General features: G+C 45.0%; 1 protein-coding gene across 1 annotated transcript; it reads right to left on the bottom strand.

Annotated features, from left to right (window-relative positions):
- Positions 1-91: 91 nt before the first annotated feature.
- SARC_12474 (hypothetical protein) lies at positions 92-2220 on the bottom strand (the record flags this gene model as incomplete). The annotated part of the gene is made up of 4 exons (XM_014293420.1): positions 92-242; positions 815-1030; positions 1842-2024; positions 2215-2220. Coding segments are annotated over 4 exons (556 nt in total), but the record flags the coding sequence as incomplete, so codon positions are not given.
- Positions 2221-2225: the final 5 nt, after the last annotated feature.

The raw sequence follows: 2225 nt of genomic DNA, 5'->3' as shown, positions 1-2225 counted from the left end.
GGAAAACCATAAACACCTGCCTACTGGCCAACTGAACACAGCCAACCACAGTCCAACAAAACACACTCAACCACAGCCCAACAGAACACACCTGCACAGACACTGACGGTCCAGTCGTAGGCGTGGTGCTCCAGGAGAAACCACGGGTCGTGGCTGTTGAGATGTAATGTGGTGTCGCATTCGTCAATGGCTTCCGTGGCTACGTGTCTGAGTGATGTGCTCAGTGTCTCGGGCGCAATCACCTGTTGCAGCAGATGGAGGTCATGTGTCAGTGACGTCGGTACACACACAACAGTGCGTGTATGACTAACATATGCGTGTGCATAGTGCATGGTAGGTGGGGGACTACTAGTACAAAGACAAGTGCACACGGCATGTCTCTGAACGTGATTAGTGATATATTTGAGTTGTGGATGGCAAAGAATATATCAAGGATAGTTTTGCAATCAACGACAGAGGAACCAGCTTCGAGTACGAATGCAGATTAGGTAATTTCGCAGAGACGCCGACGTACACATAAATCCATATGTAATTGAACTACGATACCACCCACACGACTAACCTACACCAATCTACATCACAAACCTGATCACTCAGTTAGCACATGCACGCCAAGTGAATGGACAACCGAAGCGCACCTATAGCCAACTTTCTGCGCACACGTTCACATATGTGCACATCCCCAACTACAACGCAGACGCATGTATGAAGTACACTAACACACGTAGCACAACCATAGCTACACCGTAGCGTACTGGACACATAGCCCCACACAACACACCACCGCTCCAACAACCAACACCCATTCACATACTTCGACCTCGCGCGTGACGTTGTTGATTTGCATGAAGGCATCGACGACATCAAAGCTGGTGGTGCCCAAGACAGTCATGCCGTGGGCTTCTCCATCAAAGCTCACGTGGGCGATGTTCTCGTCATGCACTTCCCACAAATATTGTGGATCAGGAATGATCACCTCGTGGTCACGCTTGAACAAGTGGTACTGGACGTCGCCCAGCGGAAACACAATCTGCAGAGGTACAAGGCACGTGGTAAGGGGTGAGGGTGCCGAAAGGATGGGGTGGGGGGGATATTCCCAAGGATATGATGGCTATGTTTATCAAATGTCCTTTGGTGTGCATGTACACATGTATTTGTTGGCATTAGACGACCGTTTCCGGCGACCGTTTGCGTATTTGCGATGTATATATATCACAGATAGGTAGACGGGTTAACGCATGTATGCGTTGTACCTAAATGAATGTGCATATAAACATGAAAAAGAACGTAAACGTAAATGTACGCTTACACCTGTACTTAAAATTTATTTTGGTGTACGATACGCGAAAGTGTTGTCATGCATGTGGACACATTCAAAAACTTGTTAGGTAGAAATAAAGGAATATCTGCTAAAGGCTGGATTGAAACGAACGTCTACCCCACATGCAACACCAAAAGGATATGGCAGAGTAGACATACCTGTGACCGTTGTGCGTTCGAAATAGTTAGATGGACACGTTTACGTATAGAGGTTGGCAGAAAATATACTATGTGTGCAATTTGATAATAACTAAAAGCACCGGATGCAGATATACAGAAGGCCAAGTGACGTTGAGGCCACATATCCTCATCATACAATCTCATGTACAGAACACAACAAACCAAAACGCAGTCTGAACACAACAGCTAATGCTACTGAAATCAATGATATCCACAGAACCCATCTAAGATACATATACGCCTTGCGTATCGTAAAAAGACAAGGTCGACAATCGAAATGAGTTGGTCCTGCCAACCACCCCAACCAACCAAACCACAATACAAATAGAAATCAGACCCACCTGCTTGGCTTCGGGAATGACGTTGAAGGGATCAATCACAATAAAGTCCTTCTTTGCCCTGATTTGGTGCGACCCGTAGCCGTCTTCGCTGAGATAGGCTGTGACATTGACAGGACCCGTGTTCTGCCCCTGCACAAGCACTTTGCTGCTTCTGAGTCCCCGAGCCTCAGTATCCAGGATTACCTGCGAACAGATTCAAATATTATGATAAATACGTCTATAGATAAATGGTGCGATACGAGATTCATTCCAAAATCTCCGTAATCAACACAACTTGTATACCATAGAATCAATCTCATTAAAATATATAAATATACATATATATATACATACATGCATATATATATATAAACACGTATAAATACATACGTACATACATACATA

The sequence above is a fragment of the Sphaeroforma arctica genome (genome assembly GCF_001186125.1).
Source record: "Sphaeroforma arctica JP610 unplaced genomic scaffold supercont1.2327, whole genome shotgun sequence".
NCBI classification, from domain to species: domain Eukaryota; class Ichthyosporea; order Ichthyophonida; genus Sphaeroforma; species Sphaeroforma arctica.
Note: the sequence above shows the minus strand (reverse complement) of the source record. Positions and strands in the feature narration are given on the sequence as shown.